This window comes from Thermobia domestica, chromosome 1 (genome assembly GCF_964235325.1).
Source record: "Thermobia domestica chromosome 1, izTheDome1.hap1.1, whole genome shotgun sequence".
In the NCBI taxonomy this organism is placed as follows: Eukaryota; Metazoa; Arthropoda; class Insecta; order Zygentoma; family Lepismatidae; genus Thermobia; species Thermobia domestica.
The window spans coordinates 301,749,555-301,772,360 of record NC_137454.1 but is presented as its reverse complement, the minus strand read 5'-3'; the positions used below and the strand labels follow the sequence as shown (position 1 = coordinate 301,772,360).

General features: G+C 35.3%; 1 protein-coding gene across 1 annotated transcript in view; it reads right to left on the bottom strand.

Moving 5' to 3' along the window:
* Sap-r (prosaposin) overlaps positions 1-22,806 on the bottom strand; it is a 94,358-nt gene that overhangs the window by 10,823 nt on the left and 60,729 nt on the right. Inside the window, exons 12-16 of the mRNA XM_081727024.1 lie at positions 20,501-20,635; positions 16,649-16,835; positions 11,481-11,665; positions 5,179-5,356; positions 1,858-1,994 (exon numbers count right to left, since the gene is read on the bottom strand). Coding sequence (XP_081583150.1) covers positions 1,858-1,994; positions 5,179-5,356; positions 11,481-11,665; positions 16,649-16,835; positions 20,501-20,635 — 822 coding nt within the window. The remainder of the gene's footprint in view (positions 1-1,857; positions 1,995-5,178; positions 5,357-11,480; positions 11,666-16,648; positions 16,836-20,500; positions 20,636-22,806) is intronic.

The window sequence follows — 22,806 nt, the reverse complement described above, 5'->3', positions numbered from 1 at the left end:
AATTAAACGTTAAACACACAACTTCCTTCCACAAATGAAATCCAATCCAAAAAGGGCGTCAGTGAAACTCACAAGATCTGTGATAAGTAACATCCCGGACATGGCGGCCTGTGAAAATCTATTACCACAGGATGCAATGGCCGAATGATTACGTGTGGCCCAATCAATGGCGAATCATGCACTCCAAATCACCAATTAAGGCTGCAAACTGTCTCCAATGCCAGACTGCATGTATTAACATCACGGCATACCGAGGAGCGAAAGGCTGTACAAGTGCCACCTAGCTGGAAACCGCTTTAAACTTATTATGATAATGGAGAGAGCGTGAATCTACTTAAGTCACTTGCAAAGTACATGTCCTCACCAACAGCAGAGTACATGAAAAAGATCAATGTAACTGTGTGTGAATGCAAAGAAGTTACTCAGATGTTTTATGGTATTACTAGTTTTCTTACAGAGGAAAGCTTAAGTTTCGTAAGACCGAAAAAAAAAAAAAATATATATATATCAAAATCAATTATGTTTATAACCAAGAACGTGTCCAATGTCAGGTTATATAGACGAAATATCATTATATGCCGAAGACAACCATCGCTGGCCTTCTACAGATGCATAGAAGCTGCAACTGGTATCCATAATATTCCAAATGAGGATATTCCTGTGAAGTGCTGATGGTAGTCTCATGGATATGTGCTTTCTGACTTCTCAAGTGGCGTCTTTCATTACGTCGGGTTTTTACAGCAAATTGCCTGTGAAAAGTCTGCAAAGCAAGAGTAGGAGAAGGTAGACAATATACCCTTGTGAAACAAAGTCTGCTGCAATGGAAACTGCGATGTCGTGTAATGGTCCATACCGGTCACCATTATATCGAGCACAATCGATGGTGGTGAGGTGAAATATATTAAAGGTAAGCAATAAAAGGGCCTATCCGGTTGCAATGATATGAACAGACTTTGGGGGAGATGGTTGAAATTCAGCTCAAATGTAGAAGACTACGTAGATTATATATTCCAAAAGCAAATTGTCCTGAAATGATTGGAACATAATCAAAAAAGCACGCAACATTAATGTCAATGAAAAATCAATGAAAAACAAATAATTCCTCCACTTGTGTCAAAAACGAAAAGAGGGAGATGGCTGAAAATCAGCTTAAATATAGAACAGACTATGCAGATTTTCCATTCAAAAAAGAAATCCTAAAATGGATGTAACATAATAATTTTAAAAAAGCACGAAACATGAACGTTAAAGTCAATGGAAAATCAGTGAAAAAGAACGTCGTCCAAATGTCTCAAAAATTATAAGGAGATGGCTAATTGAAAGTTTATTGCAAAGACAATGAAGAACTTAAAAACGTTATATAGCACGTAGGATATATATGGATAGAACAGCGTCAAAAGTCAAGTTGTTTGAGTAAAATCAATAATAATGATAAAGTATATGCATCTTCGAATTACCCAGGGCGCCCCCATGCGGAGGTTATGTACTTGAAATATATCACATCTTGATTTGGAATCTCCAAACTCGATTTGGCACGCAACGTGAATTTGACCTGATCACATGACAGTCTGGTGCTTGTGGCAAACCGGATAGGCCCATAAATTTAATTTGTTCGAATGAAAACTGACCAGCCTCTGACTCACTACATGTTCACATTGTACCACATGGACATAACACAAACATTCAACTATGCCTGGTGGAGCTGTCGAAAAATTTTCGGAGGTCACCGATTCGAAGTCGAATACTCCTGATTATAAAGCAAGAACGCTAACCATTAACATACATAATCGATTCGGTTTTCACTTACAATTTAAATAAGAATATTACCTCTTATTAAACTATAAATAAGAATTTTACCTCTTTTCTAAGAGACGATGGTAAAAGTGAGCACACTTTCTCTAGAACTTTGTCAACATCGTCTTCATTTTTGGTATCTTTGAGCAGTTTATCGATGGCATTTACTACTGTCTCACAAATAGTACACTTTTCGGACCCTATTAACAAAGAAAGAACAGGTTACTTTGCTGCTTTATTCGTGCGCAAAAGTTTCTTTTTCTCTAATGCTATTGTTACAAACAAGAAAATACAAGGTAAACGTAACACATTCTAGATAAGAACTATTTCACACATTGTATTCTAATAAGCTATACAAACAGAACTATTTCACACACTGTATTCTAATAAGTTATACAAACATCTATCAGGTTGTGAATACGTAAAGTATTACGTAGTTCTGAGTATATAAGTAACTTTATGCCTAATATGTGATTATTTATTAATTTTTAAAGTCATGCCGCGATTAGACGGCCACGAAATACTAACAGCGCAATGAACATACGCAGTTTTATGTTTTTCAAATATTTTAAGAAAATTTAAATTTGCGAGGAAGCCAATACAGTCTATCACATACTGTAAATTTATATAAAGTATTCACAAACAAAAGCATACATGTACATAAAATTGTAGAGGAAGTATTTTCCTAACTAAATAAAGAAGATTTTTAAATGTTTGGATGAAAACTATGCATACAAATATTTCAGTGTAGTTTACTTGTAACTAAATACATTCTTTTTGATGAGCTATCGATGCTAGGTTGTCAAAATTCGGGAAAGTCTGGTAAGTGGTATTTCATTTTTTGAACATTAATTAGCCATTCTGAAGAGAATATCAAAAATACATATGTATTTTTCACCACTGAGAAATCAGGTGTGTAGTTTTAAAATTAATAAGTCCGAAGGATAATTTCCTTGCAATAAAAGTTGTACAGCCTTGGGACAGAAAAGAAAGCTGAACAGCGTATGTATAATGAAGGATGGACTACCTGTTTAGAGCCACTACTTCACAGTGACATTGCACGTTCATATATTTACGAATTTGACAATAGTTCTGTCAAAGTATTTAAAGATAATTAATTAAAAGCAGTAAATAGTATCAAAACCAGACATGAAAAGGTAACACTATCACTGCATATTAAGAGTTGAGAAAGTTGAAACCTAGTTTCTTTTCCTTTATGTACTATGATTTGAATCTTTACACATACTATTTGCATATTCTAGAGTTGTGTTATAACAAGGAATACCTTGCATAAAGAAATGTTGACCAATTAACCCCGTTTTTATTATTACATATACACGGTGTTTCAAAACAACACCGACAACGTTTGGGAGGTGATTCCTAAAACCAAGATAAAACAAAGTGCAGACCAACCTGGGTGCACAAATGCTTCCTTTCGGAGTTATAGGTTGCTGAAAACATGAAAAAATGAACTTTAAAGGTCCATAGCTCCAAAACTATGGGACCTACCGTAGACGGGTCAAGACTTCACTAAGAAACTAATACGTGGACTATCCAAAAATACATGTTTCAGAATCCTAAGGTACTCACGAAGCAGTTTTTATAGAGGGAGTATAGGTACGGGCATATAATTTGAAGTACTCTCCAACTACCCTCATAAAAATTGTTGCGGAAGTACCGCAGGATTCTGAAACTTGGATATTTGGATAGGGTACATACTAGTTCCCTAGTGAACTTTTGAACCGACCACGGTAGGTCCCATAGTTTTGGAGCTATGGACCTTTAAAGCTCATTTTTTTCAGGTTTTAGGCAGGTTTAGGCAGGTTTCAGGTTTAGAATTGTTTTAAATTCATGTTCGAGAAAGAACCGTCTTGCTAGTGCTAGGGAAATTCCCGTAATTGAACGCGCAAAGTATCGGAAGTGAACTTCAACAATAAAACCATTTATTTTACGCTGGAAAATATTTGCCATATAATATATTTTGAAACATTTATTTTATAATACATGAATCTGTTTTAAATTAATATATTTGGTATTCATACTGTATTTGGCGAACGTTACTGATGATCCTGGAATGATTTGATCTACATTTGTTCGTTTGTCTGCCTGTACGACTTTCGGTCTTTTAAGTTTAAATTTTCAGGGTACAAGCACGAGCCACACTAAATTTCCTGCATAAACTTTTGGCGGCATACCAATATAAAATTTCAAAATGGCGGATTTTTTTTTTTTTTTCAAAATATCAGGTATCCACGCTACATAGCGCAATTTTCGGTCTTTTTAAAACAAATTTTCAGGACAGAAGCACGAGACACTCTAAATTAGCTGCTTATGTATTTTGGCGGCGGTCCAACAATTTCAAAATGGCGGCCATCTTTCAAATTACAGGGTGCAAATTTCGAACCTTAAAGTTCAAATTTTGAGGGTAGAAGCAAGAGACGTTTTAAATCTGCTGTATAGATTTTCTCGGCGATTCAATATAAATTTTCAAAATGGCGGTCATTTTGTCAAAACAATAGTGAACAAAAATTGTTGCAAGTTGCCACAATGACAATCTTGAAATATAAATCACATTTTAACACTTTTACCCCAAAGTCCTTGAAATATTTAAATAAACTCAATTAAACCCGAAAAAACCAATAAAATCCGAAAATAACCCCAAAAAAACATATGGGCTCAGGTGGGTTGGTTTTTCAAAAACACCCGGGTTTTTTTCAAACCCTGTCTACCACTGAGTTACCGCGAACCCCTCATATGAATGTGGTGGTTTCCCCTGTTTTCTCCCACACTTTCCTTCTGACATTCCTTTTATATTCTAAAGGTAACCAAGGAAGTTCTGTCGCTTTCTGTGGACTTCCAGAATGTTGGCAGAAGGTCGTCGATGCTGATGGGGACTATTTTTGATCTTCCAGGTATGTCTTAGGTGACATATCGATGTTAGAAGGTGGTGGGTGAAAAAGCGACAGAACTTCCTTAGTTACCTTTATAAATCACTTTCATTGATAAATTGTTTCCTTTAAGCTACAGGGCATAAACGTAAGACGTAAAACTGAAATATTTCCTTTTTCATTTACAACTGAAGAAATATTTTAGTATTGTTTGTTTTACACCTTTTAAATGTTTAAAACAATTTTGGGTATGTTATTTAGTTTATAAAAGTACTTTTCTTGAGTTCGAAACTTGTCTATTGCCCTACCTTTGATGAAAAAAAAATCAATTTCAATCTATGAACAGACCTCAAACAACGTGGTTCTGCACAGTACGGGTGTTTTATGGATCCAATTGACCGTATTATGCAAGGTATTCCTGTGTCTAAAATTTGACACTATTCAAAAATTATATCGAAAACAAAGAAAAACACGGCGTAAAACTAACATTACATACCGTTGGATTTTCCACTAGCGCAAAGATGTAATGTGGCACATACTTCTTTTGGATCCATAGCTTCAATAAGCAATTGGATGACTGCTTCACCGTATTCAGTTACGAACTTATTACAATCCTTGGACACAGTGTGAGGCAACCAGTTGCATACAGAGTGTACTGCATTAATAATTTCCTCCTGCAGAAACAAATTTATTCGACATGAATCATAAATCACATAACAAACTTTGAAATTAAAGACTGCTATATTCCTCCTTTCTTTCAACTCTCACCGTATTCGCTCTATAATGTCCGCATTCGTACTTTCGAGGTTAAATAAATAAATAAATAAATAATAAACTTACCCGCATCCTAATCCCATAATCCGCATCCGCACCCTAAAATTAAGAGGTTCCATTTGCTTGAAAATATAAGTTACGGGTGTTTGTACTTTTTATTCTTATGTGACGTAACTTTTATTCCTTTCTAGTCAGGATCAAGGGTGATCTCCATTCAATTAATTACCTGTATTACATTGGACGTTCGAAGTATATAAGGGTACAATGAGAGTTTCATGAACGAACCTCGTATTTTGATGTTGCAATTTTAGTACAAAAAGTGCGAACATTACGTGTGCGTAAACGGTATGTTTTAATTAACAAATGTAACTCAAAATTTAAGGTGTCTGGATTACTCCATACTTCAGAAAAGGAAATAAATTCGAAAATTACAGTGTTATTGTCATCGTCTGTCTGATTACAGACAGGAAAGTACCGTGGCCAAGGACACCTTAAGTATAAATTAGCAAGAATATATACACTCATCACATACACTCAGTTTTGTACAATATTTCACTAACATTTTCTCTCTTAAATAATTACAACTTTAATTCAATGAAATATGACAATTTCGACAAACATTTCCTTCTGAATGATAGCTACTTACTCGATCCACTATTGCCAGAAGTTGATGGTTGGGTCTTTCCTCTTTCCGTAGTCCACCATTACAGGTATCAATAACCCTGACATGCTGTACGAGTGGTTGTCCCAGTTGGAATAGGAAGTACCCAACTTTATTACACAACAAGACGGTATCTTAACCATTGACAACACGTACATTATTACCTTAAACAATATCTTCCGTAACTCTAAATTGGGAGCGCTGGGCTGCACAATATACCACATAGGGACTCAGTCCCCAAGGTCACGTGATCTATCTCCGTGTGATATTTTTTTCTCTTTTGGGAGTATAAGAAGACTAAGGTGTTCGTAGCCAGCCCCTCTCGCACAAAACTAAAGATAGTTACACCAGCCGATACCAGAAGCAATTCAATCCATTGATAATACTATGCTATTTGGGTATGATACGAACTTTTTCATCGTTTAGACATCTGCCGTGTAGTCTAGGAGCCATACTACTGATGACTATTGCACGGAGGTGTATAGAGATTATCTCTGCAAAATTTGTTCCTTATATGTCTAAGGATAATTTTTAACTTGGGTATACGTTTCTAGTACGGGGAGGTTTCTCCCAAAATGGCCGCCAGCTAATGTTTAATTTTGGTGAAAAATAACCCATATCTACGAAACTATTGCTTTTAGCTCAAAATTCCAAAGGACTAACATTAATCAGTACTTATTTTTGGATACTGTGCAAACAGTTTTAAAAGGAAAAACTATTTTTGAAGATCATAAAAAAGCTTTATTAATGAAAACACTGCATTCTTTGCAACTTTACTAAGATAAAATGAAGGGTAAGGGGAAAAAAAACAAGGAATGTCCATGAATGTGTTTTATCGAGTGCTTTGTCCTATCTGTTTGTGACTCTTGGTACTATTTGACCGTATATGCCATGTATGCGTAAATGTAGAAATGTCCATTTAAAAGACTAGACTAACACAATTGTTTCTTACATGTTTTTCAATATTAAAACGCAGTTTTCTCGAAAATGCAGTTTTGTGACATTCCTTGTTTTTTTTCCCTTACCCTTCAAATATACATTTTGATAACTTAAACAATCTTAGACGTAGGAGTGATTATAATTATTAAAAAGTAAAAGCAGTAAATGGTTATTAGTTTGGTCTAATCTCTATATATAATATAGTAGAGGATAATTCCTATCATTGTGGCACTTCGAAACTTCACAAGTACAGAATCTGGAACAGGAAATGAAAACAATGAAATCTTCAAGTTTTACGTATGACGATTATGCCGGCTAGGCTAAAGATGATGATGATGATGAGAAATGAATGAAACAGTGGAATGAATAAAGTGGGAGAACCCCGAGAAAATCCATCCACACAGTGTGTCCACCACAAAGCTCACTTAGCGCGAGCTGAGATCGAGCCAAGGACCCCTTGCACCAGAAGTGCGTGCTCCACCACTGAGGCAGAATCTGGAACAGGCTATTACATGCTTCGTACATATACAAGTGTTTGGCTGTGCACAAGTCTTGACAAGTAAAAGTGTGAGGGAAGTCAGGAGGAAGTTGCTCTGCGGTAATTTGAGGATTCCACCTTCTTTCAAGTCCTACACATCCATATTCACTAAGATTACGTATAAATTACGTATATCTTGTAGATCTGTTAACAGACTACACCATCAGTTAGCTTGTAAATATGCCCTCTTGATATTTAGTGCCGTATTAAATGATGTTGGTGGAAGCTTTCTAAATTCTAAAGTTTCATTCGATGGTATTTCATGATTCTTAAGTTATCCATTTTCCGAAAGTCTTTAGACAACATCCTTGAGAAAAACTCTTCAAAAACTTTTCAGCATTTTTGGTTATTGAGCCTGACAGTTCATCTTTTCCGAAGTCTTTAATCAAGTATGAATAGTCTTCTGCCAGCTTTAAAGCTGCTGCTTTTGTACCAAATTTGCTGGTAGTATCACATCCATTTGGAGAATAAATCGCTGAAAGTACTTCAATAACTCGTATTGAACAATCTGACGTACATCGTTGGAGTATATCTTGTAGATTGTCCTTCCCAGAAAAGGTCCAAAATTCGTTTACATCATTCGGTTGAAACACTCTATGAAAATAATAAACAGGACAAACACATCTGTGTCTAATAATGCTATTAACGCACTCTCAACGGTACTTACAGAGAGATTTGTGTGAAGAAATATTTTCATCGGCTTCTTCAAGGGCACTCAACTGTTGAAATTGTATTTTGTTTTGAACTAAAGTCCAAAATGCTTCCATGTCTTTAGGCAAAGGTGTAACACTGCTTGAGATTGTGATGTTAATTGGGTTCTTTTCAGTTCGTCTCAATCTTTTTGCAGCTTTTATACTATCATCTTTGTAAATATTAAAGACAATATCAACCCTTTTGGCTGATGAGAGGTAAATTATCCTCTTTAGCATATTCTCAAGGAAACTGCCAAAGATTTTCAAAGAATTTACAGCAATAGCAGCTATGGTAGGAGCATGAAGCATAAAATCAAATACTACGCAGCGTATGTTTGAATGACATTAGGATGTCTTTTTATTTTTATTTCAAGCTCCTTTACTAATTCTGAGCTCAAATGCTAAAAGTTTATTGAGTAGCTACTGTATCTTGAAATTTCAAGTTCTCTCAGTATTAGATGTTTCCAATTTCACATCAATAATTTTTGGCTTTTCTTTACTCTGGTGGCCTCTTCTTAACGAAAGTGGATCTATGGTGATGTAGATCATATTCATAATTTTTTTACAATTCCACAGATTCGTCTATGAAGCATACTTATTGAGTACGTGTCATGCTTTATCATGTCTTGTAATGCTACAGCCTCTTTCCTGCGGATCATTCCTATAATACCACAACACTGCTCTTTAGCTGGTTGACTGTAGAACATCTCCAAGCCCTGATTCATACCTACACTGCTGAACCTTCGTTTCTCCATGCTGAACAACAAATTCGCCGCTTTTTGAAGACTTCTACTATATCAGGAAGTTTCGAATAGTCTTCATAGTAAACTGAGCCCCATCTTGCATAATTGACTTTACCAAAGGTAAAAAACAAGGGCAAGGCTCCGCCGAATGCACATAAATAGACATCCCAATTTCCTTCTCTATCAGCTCTAATGATGTCTCTCAATATAGGGAATAACGTGTTTAGAAAAGAACATTGCATCAACGAAAAGTTTGGACTTCTATTCGTTCTGTTTGATAATGGTAAGAAAGTCAGCATGGAAGCCTTGTAGAAGACCACTCACATCTTCAGTTTTCTTCTTCACATTATAATATGATCCTTGTCCTTGCACAAAGTTTTCAGAATTCTGAATTGATTAAAGAGTGCTGATACTTCTCAATTTCAGATTTCATGAAACTGTTGAAATGATTCCATGTACAGTTTCTGCTATTATGTTCATGCTACGAACTCCTCTACAGTGATGCACTTTCGACCTCTTTAGGGCCAAATATTTCAGTCTCTCCTAATGCTTCAGATTTCACCATCTTTGAGATATAGCCCAAGACAGTTTATTATGATTTTACTTGTATGAAATGAACCCAGTGCAAAAAGAGATATTTTCAAACTTATCAGGGAGCTGCAACTGTAGTTTCTTGGCTAAATAGTATACTCCTTCGTTATTCCACAGAGTTCCACACTCTTGATTTACCTTTATCAAAAAGTTCTTAAAATTTACCATGGTTGTGTATGTGTATAGATCTTTGATTGGTGGCTAGACAAGGAAGAATGGGAATAAATGCTGAAATAATTTTTGGAAGCTTCATTTTAGTAATAAAGAGTTAAAAGCGCTCTATGAAGGCAGAGTAATTATCTCAGAAACTGCTAGTAGATAAGTCATAATTTGTTACAAAATCGTGCCATAGATCGTAATCTATTTTTGATGTTGAAACTGATGTTTGCGTGACTGGGCTACTTATTAGACAAATTATGATTAATGTTCTCTCTTACTTTAGGGTTGTTAAATAGTACGAGCTTCTGACAGCTGAAAACATCATTCAATTTTTGTTGTGTTTACCAAATGTAAAGCTATTCAAATCCAACTCTAAATTATTGTATTATGATGATGCATATTCTGAAATAGTACTATGATTGTGACTATCAATGCTGATTTTGTACCCTCCTGATGGTCAGATATCCATAGCTGCTCGAAACGGAATACATCTGGCTAAGTGTGTGGGAAATAGGACACGGTGATCCACAGTTAGTTCCACAGCTCTTACTACAACAGAATGATTCGTTCTTTGAACAGTGTCATAGCTACTGCATAATCCAACGTGATTCAAAGATGTTATTAAAGTTTTAGATTTACGTGTTCCATGAATTGCCTGTGTAGTGGAGACATGAAAAGGGGTCTTATATATAACACATTTCAAAACTGTTGGTTTTCTTCTGTCACTTTGGTACTGGAGCAAGTTGTACTTTTTTTAATGATCTTTATTTGTCATTCTACAGATGCTGCTTTCTAAGATCCTCAAACATAAAACAAATCAAATAATTAATCTCACATACTTAAAGTTTTCTTACCAAGTTTAATTAATGGTTTCAAAAGATAAAGGTTTATATTGACAGTGAATATAATTTATGTAATTCATGTAAAAAAAAAAAAAAAAAATGGTGTATCTAATTTAAAATAATGTGTTGATCAATTTTGGTCCTTTGAAATTAAGTGCTAAAAGCAATAGTTTCGGAGGTATAGGCTATTCTCCACTAACGTTGCACTTTGGCTGGTCGGCCATATTGTAAGAAACCTCCCCAGATCAGAAATGTGTACCCAAGCTAAAAACTATTCTTAGACAGATAGGAAACAAGTTCTGAAGAGAAATTCTCTATACACCTCCGTGCAACAGTTATCAGTGGTATGGTTCCTGAACTACGTGTCACAAAAAGGGATCCACATCGAACATCTTGAGTATCATGATATTTATTATTACGTGGAGTGTCCGTAAAGAAAACTCTGCGAATTTACCTTCTAAGTTATATCGGCACTTTCACAGATTCATTATACTAGTCATAGATAACTTTTCTTTTAGTACCATTTATATTGCATTGTCTTGTATATTACTTTGGAATTTTGAGTTAAAACATTTTTATGTATCTTTTTTTAAAAACGTGGATGAGGTCAGGTTTCAATACCTGATTTAAGTATCAGCTAAGGTTTTGAAAACAATCCGAGAAACTTTACTTATTGAAAAGTTTCCTATTATTTATGTCAACCTATAGATCTTAATGTCTTAATATACTCTACTGTTTTACACTAGTTTCCATTAAGTCCCACTCAAAAGACGCCCAAGGCAACTCCTTCCACTACACAGATAAGATGCTTATATAAGATATGAAGAGGTTTACTACACAAATAAAATTCAATACTTACATCTGTTGCATTGTCCTTCAAAGAGTTATCAAGCTGGGACATCACAAACTCGCATATTACGCACTGAGGAGAATCAGACACACTATTTTTCTTCTTCATTTCGCTTTGAACAATAATTTGAGGCATTAATCTCGATTCTGGAAGCTGCATTGTTTCGGCTGAGAGGGGTGGGATTTCGTTGCTTACTGAAATAAAGATATGCATTGTATAAACTACGTAAATCATGGTGTACAACTAACAGATACTTCCATTGATCCCAAAAAAGCAACTATTAGCATCATCAAGGTCTTTTCAATTTTGTTTCTCACTTCTCATGTTCCAATTTAACGACATACGATTACGCCCTGTTCTGCGAATATTCATGTAAAGCTACAGGAAATTTAGGTTAAAGCACATAATGCGTATCGTCGCTGACTGAAAAACTCCAAGAAAACTCATAGATATGTAACCCACTGTACTCACATGACCTGGATAAAACCAGGAATCTTTCACAACACACATTAACACCCTACTATTGATCCACCATGCCCTCTAAGTTACACGACACTATGATGAATGTAAATAAATAAATAAATAAATTGTAAGCAAACTAGCTGAAAAACCTATTCTTTGCACGAGAAGAATAAGGTTTAGGAAAAATATCTAAAATGTAAACTTGAATCTTCCTCATCCCCCTTTTAGGATATTATTCCCACCTTACAATGATTTTTTTAAATCAAAGTAAATTTATGGAAATTCAACTCGAACCAGGTACTATGTGAAGAAAAACTATTTTAAATGGTTCAATTGTGTTCCTGTGATGATGTAACATCAAATTCAGAGCAACTTTATTTTTATTCAGAGAGATACAAAGAAACTGCCTCTACCCTACCTTCGAAGAATTTTCCAAAATGCTGGATCAAATGTCCTATTATTTTTTAAGGGAAGTTTATATACCGAGTTCCATCCTCCTAACTTAAGAAGTTCGAGTTCAGGGCCGGATTTAGGGTGTGTGTGCAAAGGTGTACGTGAACCCCCCCCCCCTCGTTGGAAATATACACTACCTAAAGTGAGAAGCTAGCAGTGACTTTTGCAAAATCAATAGTTTAAGTCAATTTTCTGAATGTTGAAGGAAAAGAATTCATCGAGAGCAGACACAGCATTTCCAAAGGAATTCCTCATTCACATCATAAATGGGCTAAAGGCATTTTAAAAAATTCAAATTTAATTCAAATGTACTGATAGTTATTGGTGCACTCCCTCTCAGAAAATCCTGGATCCGGCCCTGTTCGTGAGATACTCCATTTTTGGCATAACCTGTTATCCTCCTTTCGTTAGGATACGCATTTCATCAAAATGTCATGATAAAATCCAGTAGTATTATATTTAAAAAAAATCATTTCAAACGGTTCTGCCAATTTTCCGTAACACGGTTTCTACAGATATCTCAATTTTGACTTCAATATAGATCTTCCTTGATTTTTTGTTGATCTTCTCCCCCCTATACCCAACTATACCTCGCCTTTAGTCTTATCTTTTCAGGTCATATTTATATAATATTATAATTTAATGTTTAGTTACGAAGTAAGAATATATATACTTCCCACAAATGTTTATATAATATTTTAATATTCCTATTTCAATTTTTATTGTTTTAATCCCACATACTTCACGGACTATATAACAGTACGCGTAGTTCACGTATACTGATTGCACGAAACTGCAATTGAATGTTCAGTTACATATTACCAACTCGATTGATACAAAATACTTATGAAATTAATAACTTCTAAACTTTCTAATAGTATTTGTTTTTCTTTTTCTTTTCTTTGCTTCCTCTAAGATCTGTAAACACACTCCGACGAGCTGGAGAATCTAGATAAATAGCAGTGGTTTGTATGGTATATTTTTTTCAATTAATATCGAAACCAGAAATGGTGATATATATCTATCACTTCTGGTTTCAGTAAAACGATTATAGAGTGGAGAATATTTTGTTCTGAACTGGAATATATTCTTAGGAAGCTTAATTGACTGCAAAACCCACTTCTCCCAATTTATTAGCGTTTTTACTCTATAACGAACGAAGTTAAAACCGGAAGTAGTATTTGTGTCATTTCTAGTTTGAATAGAGAGTTAAGAGAAACGATGGTACTTATTCTTAAAATGAAAAATCAATTTAAAAAAGAAACGCTTTTTGCTATCACTTTTCGTTTTTGTTTGATGAAGATCAATATTGGAATTGGAAGTTGTTGTGAATTTCTATCATTTCCTGTTTTAGTAGAGTTATTTTAAGAGTACATTTATTTTTGGGATTGTTGAAAACGGCCTCCCGCTATCTAGTATCGTTTTTCCTCTATAGTGATCAACAGTATACCGGAAATGATTCTTTCTACACTTCCGGTTTAAAGATCACCTCTAGATTTCTAACTTTTGACCTTCTGTATCCTGCTCAAACCTGGTAATGATCCTTCAAGTAGATTGACAGGGTGTCTACTAAAATTCCAAAATAAAATTTCGTGACTTTTCCAAACCACAAAATTTAGTAACATTCTCAAGAGCGATTTGGGTGCGAATTGGGCCAAATTTTCATGCATGCGATAGAAGAGTGCTTCGCTTGTGATTTGGTACCGTCTAAAGCAGACCATAGACATTTTTGGTGGTAAATTTTGACGTTTTATAGAACAAAATTTCCCAGTCTATACTTATATATGTACAGATAAAAATCTTGACCCAAAAGCTAAATTTCGTGACTTTTTGATGACTTTCGTGACCGATAGACACCCTGTTTGAGATATTTTTGCATCCCGGACGGTTAAGCAGGGTACAAGGTGTGATCAAAAAATACGGTGAATAATTTTATTAGAAACAAAGTAATATTCTTACATGGAGTTTGATCAAGTCTCCTTCAGAGTACAGTCCTTGAGTAACAATACACTTATCCCAACGTTGAATCCTGACTGGAAGCATTTCTGGGAGGCTTTTTTTGGAAGGGCGCTTAGCTACTCTGTCGTGGCCCTCTCAATGTAAGGAATGGTGTCAAAACGTTTTCTTTTAAGCACGGTTTTAATTTTTGGGAAGAGCCAGAAGTGGCATGGTGCTATATCTGGAAAGCACAGTGAACGTGGACAGACATGAATAATTTTTCGGACAAAAACTCGCGGATCAAAAGCAAGAAATAGCGCATTTTCGTGGTGAAGAAGGAAGCCATTTGCCCATTTAATCGGCGGTTAAAATGCTTTCCACGGACTCATACGAGATGTTTAGTTCTTCAGAAAGCTCTCGAACAGTCATTCGCCTGTTTGAACAAATCATTTGTGCCACTTTTCGCACGTTTTCATCTGTTTCTGACGTCGAAGGACGTCTCTATCGTTGCTCGTTTTCAACAGACTCCTTTCCGCTTCTGCACCGCTCACACCACCTGTAAATAGTCTTCAATGCCACCGCTTCATCAACATAAACTGATTTTGACATTTCGTGAGCTTCTTTGGCACTTTTCTGCAGCTTAGAACAGATGTTGGCGCGCGACAGACAGTCTTAACACGTCCTCACTCTTCTGCCTCGAACATATCACAATTGGTTCAAACTCGACACTGTACCAAAGGCTTAGGCTTACTAGTTGAAATAGATACAACATCGATAAATGGCACTGTTCAACTACATTCACCGAACTTTTTGATCACACTTCGTAAATATATAAAGGGGTTTTAGTAAACCAAACTCAGCTTAGACTAATCAAGCATTTCTTGGCCGACTCATCTTCAGATTCCCTTACAAATTCTCCTAGTTCATTTAGAAACTAAGTATACATTTGGCCCATCCATGGACACTTGCGATAGTTTATCAGTAGACAATGATCCAACCCCTTAAAGAATGTTTTCGAGCAAAATATTTGCGGAAGCAACACAAAGAAACACACTGTTAAAATATTTAGATGATATCCCGTTATTTTTAGGATCCCAAAACCTTACAATGCGATATATTTGTCCTTGTTGAGCCATCTTGTTTAAAAACATATCACAAACTTTTTACACTTTTCTAGACGACTGAGTAATTGCTCTTGAAAATATGGAGCTACTACACCTTAACAAACGAAACAGGCAACTTAGTCTTGTTGTAAGTCCACTGGTTATTTGACTGTCCAAGAATAGGAGTTTAAAGATTTCACCAACGTTACTACAAGAATTATTGAACATTTTCTGTTTTACTACTTGTAATGACCAAAGAATCTCAGCTTTGGTTATTTGATCTTTACACAACAAACTAGTTTCAGTTGTTCATATGTTGTCATATGTTCATCTACAATTTTCATTTGAACTTCTTGATTAGTGGATTGGAAGTCTGACATTTGAGTGAGCTACAGGCCAGTACATCTAAATTTATCTAGTAATTAAAATATACAGTATTATTATCTTTATACAGTATTATTAAATAAAATATACAGTATTATTATAAGGATGCGAAGCATGCCGCGGACGTTATGAGGGCAAAGTGAGGCATCCTTTGGGGAATCCCTTGCGCTCGCCTTGTACACATCTAATCTTAGCATCTTTGGATAGTCCATGTTGAGAGTCTGTGTGGGCCACCTAACACCGCCCTTCTATCTCTTGTCGTTTTGCCAGAATTAGCCTTCAAAGTTCATTTTCTCACCCTTTTGGACGTCCGTAACTCGGTTAGGAGGCCTAGATGGACATTGTGTTACATAGACATTTTTACGTGTTTTTTCATCTGTAGAATCACCTCCCAAGCGTTGTAAACAATCTTTCTTTACACCCTACATATATATATATATATATATATATATATATATATATATATATATATACACCTACTAGCAACCTGCTGCAGCCTTCTTTATTTGTATATTTTCAGTTTCTTTATTCGTTTATTCGTCATTTCCCTGCTGATTTTCATGGTTTGTAGACACTCTGCATAATGATGTAACAGACACTTCCGTAACGATGTAACATGTAACAACTTAGATGAAAGCCATTCTTATTACGTTAATTATTACTCAAATAGGTATAAAGATTATTATTATTACGACAATGTGTTATGATAAACTATCTTTCATTTAATGTAATTTATTTAAATCAGGTAATCAAACTGAAATACATTTAGGATACTAGAATATGTAGTAAAATCTAGAAGCAAGTAAATAGTACAAATTACTAAATTAAGCAACTTACATATTTCATTTGATCTGGTTGCATTTTCACATAATCTGAGATAAATACAAACTTCCTCTGGGTTTACGTCTTTCAGTAACATATTTATCAGCTGCTGTGAATACTCTTCAACAAAGTCATCACATTCATCGACCAATGACTTGGGCAGTTTGGCACACAACGAGTCAAGAGCATTTCTAATACTTTCCTGTAAACAAAACCATAATTAAACATGAATTTCTAATATGCATATTAGAATTTTACTATTCGATATTAAATAATAACTTACCATCTTGAAACATGTACAGGGGGTGGACACTCTGCCATTTCCCATTGGAAATTAATGTCATTTTTGAGCACCAACGCCATAGACTTACAACAATAATAAAGGCACCAGTCATAATAAAGTACGAATGACTGGAAATTATAAAGTCTCTACTCTGATTTTCATAAATATGCTCACGATTTCAAATCTTCAGCTTAAGTCTACTTATGCTGCGTCTTGTCATAAATGCGACTTATGTCTTACGATCACCCGATTATTTACTTATCTATCTATTTTAGCTTCTAGGCTACATTATCTCAAACTAAATACGCCCGAACAATTAGGAAATTGATATATCACTACGTAACACTTTGATCCAAACTGAATTATGAATTATTTACGTGTAAAGTGCTTTTTATCTGGTAGCACACAATGGTATGCAGTACTGGTACATTTTTATTCAAGATTTTTTAAAATGTGCCAGATAAAATTTTTCTACCCATTTTAAAAATTTATTTTTGTATTTATAAAACTAAGTTCTCAATTTAAATGGATCTGAAAACGAACAAGACTATACTAAAATAGCAGATTAACAGATGACAGCACCTACTAATTTATTCCACTTGTTTGGAGATTCTGACTCTTGCTTTTGCAGCCAATCAGAATACGCAAATTCCTGTAATTGTTACTTTACAGTGCTAAGGAAAATCGTGAACTTTATATCCGCTCTACAACCAATATTTAATTTAGTTAAATATTAGATTTAAGTCTTCATTTAAATTAAATCTTTGCAATCACTAGTCATAATGAATAAAATAAACAGTTGGTTTATACCAATGATTTTTAAAATAAGGCTGAAGCAGCAAGAATTCTTGAACCCATTTCATACGATCCTATAAAACTGAAAACTAACATGGAAAATGCACGTCAAGAAGACCACGAAAAGATCCACGTGAAGGAGATTCTTATAATAACTGGCTCGAATGCTGGAAACTTCTACAAGAAAAACGAGCGGGTGTGTATCAAAAAATAAAATGGGCTGTGAAGTAGATCGTGATGTCGGATGTCTTGACGTTGATAAAAAGATGCGAAAGAGTTTTGGTACAGTGGGCAAATGTTACAGTCAATTATTTTGGAGAATCCAGAAAAAAAGTAATATCAATAGAAAAAAAATTACGACCGTAAAGAAAATGTCGCCTTCAAATGTGTCAGAAAATTTTATATATATATATAAGACGAAGATTTTCCAAATAGTAATCTCCTAATGAAGACATAACAGAAAAAAATGCTTCGAACAGCTTACAAAGTTGTACAGAAAAACCAATTTCGATAATTTTCACATTTCTGTCTCATGATTAGCATTAAAGTTGGTTTCGAAACATATGGACTTTTTTCCTTAATTTTTGATGAATTACCAAAGTAAAACACGCATTTCTTTAATTTCAGGCGCTCAATTAGTTTCAAAAGTTTACTGGCTTACAAAAACACTATGTTTCGCTTAATTTTCACTGTCACGCAATTATATATTTCTATTGCTTCGTTGATTTTCTATACCATGAATAACTCTGCATATAACCGACGTATTTTAAATATAATTTTGTGCTTTCCTTCTAATCGTCATAATTATTCAGACATTATATACTACAGCTTGAGACAGTTGCAACGGAGTGTATGCAGAAAATCTCCTCATATTAATTTATATCTAAGAGCTGATTCTTATCATCCATCACAGAAAAATGCAATATCACACACATTGTTACACAAGACGAAAATACTGTTGTATATGATAAAGATATTTTTTAAGAATACATACTTCATTTATATTAGGTTTTTCTACAAAATAGTTACAATAAATAAAATATCAATAAGGACAATAACAAAATGCTTAGTGTGTACCAAGAAGCAGAATTCAGACGCGACTTCCGAAAAAAGAAAATGGGTATTTGGTACCTTTCACTAAAACTACCTTTAAGAAATAAGTCGTTTATTGAATAAATATGGAACAACAACAATTCACGTGTTCCTTTTACATATGAGACAAATACTATACTTCATAAAAGATCGAAAAATGAAATTAAATTAAATCTTTCTGATTTACATCCCAAGCTTATGCCGGCTAGGCTAAAGGAGACTGTGATAAGAAATGAATGCAATGGTGACGTGAATAAAGTGGGAAGAAATGGGAGAACCCCGAGAAAACCCACGCACACGGCGTTTGTCCATCACAAAGCTCACTTTGTGTGAGCTGGGATCGAACCGGGGACCTCATGCACCAGAAGCGAACGTTCTATCACTGAGCCACCGTGTCCCACATAAAAGATCAAGAACCGTATTTATTCAACCCCATGTGAATGTGGTCTAACATACACTGGATAAACGGGATGTACACTTAAACACCAGATGTGAGGAGCATACAAGATATACGCAATTAGATCAACCACGAAGTCCGCATGAGCACAATATGCACTAGAAGAAACGCATTAAATTTTGTTTAAAAATACATCGGTCATATGCAGATGCACTCATGGATATAAAAAGTTATTAAGGAAAGTAATGGAAATAAAATTACGTGCTAGTGTATTAATACTTCAATTACAATACTGTAAAAAAAAAATTAAAACAACGAAAGCAATAATAATAAATTTATAACAATGGTTAATATTTAAAAAATTCTTCTTCACTTCACCAGGGACTTCACATGTTCAGACATCCCCCCCCCCCTCCAACCTACAATATGACTCAGTACAAGCTGGACTCGTAGCTGCTCGAAGAGCGAAAGAAAAAAGGAATAAATATAGCAATCTACTCGATAACTATTGCTTTGTCGCAATAGCAATTGAGTCTAGCGGTTCTTGGGAAGGAGGAGGCCTCAAATTTATAAAAGAAATCGGCCACCGTCTATCGATTAAATCAGGAGATAATCGAGCAAAAAGTTTCCTGATTCAACGCATAAGCATAGCCATTCAACGTGGGAACGTGTCGGCTATAATGGGAACGTTACCCACTAGTAAAGAGCTAGAAGAAGTCTTTCTTCTGTAATTGAGAAGAAAGGAGGTTAGGAGTAAAAACAGACATCATTGGTGCATCAATTTATGTAGCAACCGAGCAAGGAGTATGGAGAGACAGCTCACAATCCATACGTTTATATGAAAAATTACGGCATGAATGCTGTACCGTACGTCAAGACAGTGACATAACATGACAAGTTGGAGCCTTTGAAAGCAGAAGATTTAGTACTATCTGCCGAATATTATGGGAACAAAGTTCCGAAGAATAGATATTTACTGTTTCATTTTAAATTTTCATTGTAACAGTTTTTTAATAATCATTGTTATTTTAAAAATTTAAAAAAATTGAGTTAAACTGTACACTTAACAATATTTAATTATTACATATTGAAATGTAAAATATGGTAATGCAATAATTAAAATTATACAACAATAATTATATAATTTACCAAAATAGTACAATTCTGATAATAAGCGCATTCATTAAATTTGAAACGTTAGTTAAAATAAATAATACACAGATGAAACATCAAAAGTTCAATTTCTTTAATTATAAAACACTATTAAAAAAAGTGCAAACGTTACTTTCTATTAACTTACCTCTGTTTTATTATCCTTCAACATGTCATCCAACTCTTCGACAGCGTATAAGCACAAAGCACATCCTGGCTTATCACTTATAGCTGATTTCAATTGAATAGTTTTTCCTGGGCACAATCCAAGCTTCGGACAAACCTGGAAATACGATGGATACATAACACATTGAATATGATTTTTAATTTTATATACTATATTTTATATACTGAGGTTTTTATTAATGTTTTTAATCTGGATATGAACAACGTTCTAATTACAAAAACTGAATTTACATATGATTACCACATTGGAAAACAATATTGGCCTGGCTATAGTGTACATACATGGGTTGTTTCCGATCTATGGCGACGAAATTACACACCTTGTGCAGCACCAAGCTGGAAGAAAAGGGAACTGCTCGTCGTATGGGCACCTTGGACCACTGACTGTAAGTGACAGGTGTGGTAAGTGCATATAGGGACAAATGTTGCAGAAAATAAGTGCTTATTAGGAGGGCTACATAACTGCCCTTTCCGACGTGAACTACAGTTCTAGTGCCATTTATCAAACTGTGCAAGGAGTGTGGATTCACTGTGTTCAAAAATGGAATATCACGGATGTTGACAGGGGCAGGTAAGGAGAGGCGTGGGATAATTCATATGAGGCAGAAACAGGCCAACCCCCGGCTGCCACTAGCCGCACAGAATTCGGGAAGTCGGGGGAGAATCCATCCACACAGAAGAGTATCGCGAACCGGACACACACATAACTGAAGACAGTGTTCACCATCATTCACAGCGATTTGAGGTTGGTAAAGCAACGGAAGGGGCGTGTTCATAAGCTCTTGCCAAAACACCCAGGAATGTTGCACCAACTCTCGAAAGCTGTATGATAGCTACCTGGCCCGTGAAAAGTGGAAGTTTGTTGTAACAATGTTTATCTGGATGACTGTCATAAGCCATGTACAACTGTACAATTTTTTTACCGATCGACAGGTGCGAGGGACTTTCAAAGATGGTTCACTGAATGCAAGCAAAGTTTTGGCACTCTTTCATGATCACTGCTGGATACTCGTTCCAGGGCAAGCTGATCACACATCAGAAATACAACACTGAACTGCTGAACAAGACTAATATTCATAAAAATATACACTTTAGTATATATTTTTATGAATAGTACATTCTTGTTCAGCAGTTCAGTGTTTTATTTCTGTTCTTATTTGCAAGACGTGTAGCAATGTTGAGTTGTCTGATCACACATCATGAAACCAAAATTACGAAGGTAAATTCGGAATATCAGGCTGACGTCCTGACACCCGTTTATCGCCATGACATTCCCCATCTCTACGGGAGGGAGAAGAATCGTGTGTGGGTGCATCAAGACAATGCGTCAAGTCACACATCTCGCTCAACCCGCCTCTCCCTGCAACAAATGTCAGCAGAAACTAGAATTCTTGACATTCCATTCACAGACATTTCAGTGAAGTCCTCTGATGCATCACCAATGAACTTTTGCGTCTTTGGCCTTCTGAAACGAGTCTTGTCTTACAGGAGAACCCCGAACGTTGAAGGGCTATGAAAAGCTTGTCAGGAGGAGTGGTTGTACAACGATATTGTATATCTGTGCGATAAGTTACTTCCATTTTCTTGTAGTTATTTTGGACAACGGTGCTTAAAAGCGCACAATTGTTTTGATACGAAGAAGAAGAAATGTAGAATATGTTGTTTATATATTGATAATCATGTAGAGAGTTGTCAAAAAGAAGATAGCTATTTTGCTTGGTTACTATGACAACATAATTTTAATTTTCATCAAAGTTTTGAGAATAAAAAGTTAATGGTGTTCTGCATTTGATGTGTAATTCTCAATGCATCCAATCAGTAGTTTTTACAAGTACAGGTAAATAAAATTAAGGTGTTTAGCCGTGTTGACTTACATTGCAATTCGGACTGTGGGCAACGAAATATAAAATATAAACGTCAATTATCGCTATAGTTGCGGCTTGACATGACTACACTGCGTGCCAATCCCCTACAGTGGGAACTCCGCTGTCCCAGATGCAGGGCCACCACATAGAGCACACTCGATGGTGGCGACATGGTTTCTCTTAAGGTAAGTGCAGTTTGAAATCGTCACCATAGATCGGAAACAAGTACAGTAAATTGACGCAGTCGTCGGTTGATTAGAATTGGGAATTCGATTTCTGAGCTTTCAACAGATATGGCCATTTTAGTCCGTCACATATTAGGGATGACATCCCTCGGCGATCACACTGGGAATTGGAAAGGAAGAACGGAGTATGGAAGGAAGGAAGCAGCATGGAATCATTA